At 35.7% G+C, this 1,572-nt stretch overlaps 1 protein-coding gene across 1 annotated transcript in view; it reads right to left on the bottom strand.

The window, feature by feature from the left end:
* Nucleotides 1–2: 2 nt before the first annotated feature.
* Nucleotides 3–1,572, bottom strand: part of LOC103463019 (photoreceptor-specific nuclear receptor-like) — a gene marked incomplete at its 3' end in the record, with an annotated part of 6,043 nt that continues 4,473 nt past the window's right edge. The window contains exons 2-4 of the mRNA XM_008406132.2: nucleotides 1,394–1,571; nucleotides 178–418; nucleotides 3–91 (exon numbers count right to left, since the gene is read on the bottom strand). Coding sequence (XP_008404354.1) covers nucleotides 3–91; nucleotides 178–418; nucleotides 1,394–1,571 — 508 coding nt within the window. The remainder of the gene's footprint in view (nucleotides 92–177; nucleotides 419–1,393; nucleotide 1,572) is intronic.

The following is a 1,572-nucleotide window of genomic DNA, read 5'->3' as shown; positions in this document are numbered from 1 at the left end:
GGGTAGTGTGAGCGGATGTGTTGTCCCAGCATGACTTGGGACTGATCCTGGAGGTTCTCCACCTGTTCTGGATCCTTCAAACCTCGAGTCTCTGTTTGCAAAGTTAAACCACATTATTAAAGAATTAAAGCTTCACCCAACTCTTCGTCTGAAAGGCTGTTTTGGTTTGACGCTGACCTGGCTTGAAGAGCACGATGGCCTTGAGGCAGGCGAACTCTGTGGGGTCGACAGCGAGGGCCTTGAAGCGGCTGAAGGCCTCCTGCAGGAGGCGCAGGTCCAGGGTGGTGTAGCTGGTTTTGCCCTGCATGCCGGGGCAAAGGTCAGGCAGGGAGAGCAGCGGGCAGCTCTCCAGAGGGAGAGACCACTGGATGGCGCAGAGCAGGAACAGCTCGCTCCACGCCTCCTCCAGCAGGATCACCTGACCGATAAAAACAGGAAGATAATCATTAAAATGATCGCTTATTGATTATTTTAAGCCTATTAGTTGTTATTGTCTGAAAACTCAAGTTTCTATTGTTGCTCTAATTGAATAAAAATAAACTCATTAGTTCTAAAAGGTTAGAAATTTTTTATTAAAAACAGAAAAAAACAACTAGATTATTATTTTGCTGAAACGATTAATCGGGTTAATCGTGATTAATCGTTTAATGAGATAATTGTAACTAATTCAGTAATAGAATAATTGTTTACTGCAGAATACAGACGAAAAAAGGCAATTTTGTTGACAGAACACAGTCAAAACAATACAAAAATAAATACATTTCATTGMATTTTAGGCAAGAAAATATATATTTTAATATTTTAAAGAGAAATTAAATTTTTTGTTTATTTTCATATTTTATTGTACTTATGATATTTTTTTTTTTTTTAAAAAAGGCTTAAGTGGTAAAAAGATAAACCTGCAGAATTTGCTAAATTTATATCAAATTAATTGATTAATTGTTAGAAAAACTGATAGATTAATGGATTAATAAAGTATTCAGTAGTTGCAGCCCTAAATTATTCTTTAAAAATATTTTATTTCCCATTTGCAAAATGGGAAATAAAATATTAATACATAATAGATATAAACATGCCATAAACATGCTTTATATTACACATGGATGACTTATTTCATATTTAATTTCTTTTAAAAAATATTTAGCAAACAAACAATATGCTAATAAAAAATTATTTTATATAAATTAAATAAAAATAATAATTTAAATAGTACTTGAAATATATAATATTGGTCTTTGTGTGATGTTTTGACCTATAAAAATTGCAATAAATTGAATATTTCAAGTAGATTTTCTTCCATCTATTTCAAACCTCAATTTATTCACAGTTTATGCTGTAAAGTCCAGTAACCTCGTTCTGATTAAGCTTTTGAAACCTTCYGTGTGAATCTCACCTGGTCTCTGAAGGGCAGGTTGGAGAAAACCGGCAGGTTCTTGGCCCATTTCACCGACATGAAGAGCAGCCTCGCCGAGGTCTCGTAGACGTTTTCGGAGCTGGACGGGTACAGAGCCATGTGGTACTCCGAGGACGCCCTCTCCGGCTCGTTGCTCGTCACGTCAATGTTTTCATCAA

The sequence above is a fragment of the Poecilia reticulata genome, linkage group LG3 (genome assembly GCF_000633615.1).
Source record: "Poecilia reticulata strain Guanapo linkage group LG3, Guppy_female_1.0+MT, whole genome shotgun sequence".
Classification (NCBI taxonomy): domain Eukaryota; kingdom Metazoa; phylum Chordata; class Actinopteri; order Cyprinodontiformes; family Poeciliidae; genus Poecilia; species Poecilia reticulata.
This window is presented reverse-complemented; position numbering and strand designations above follow the sequence as displayed.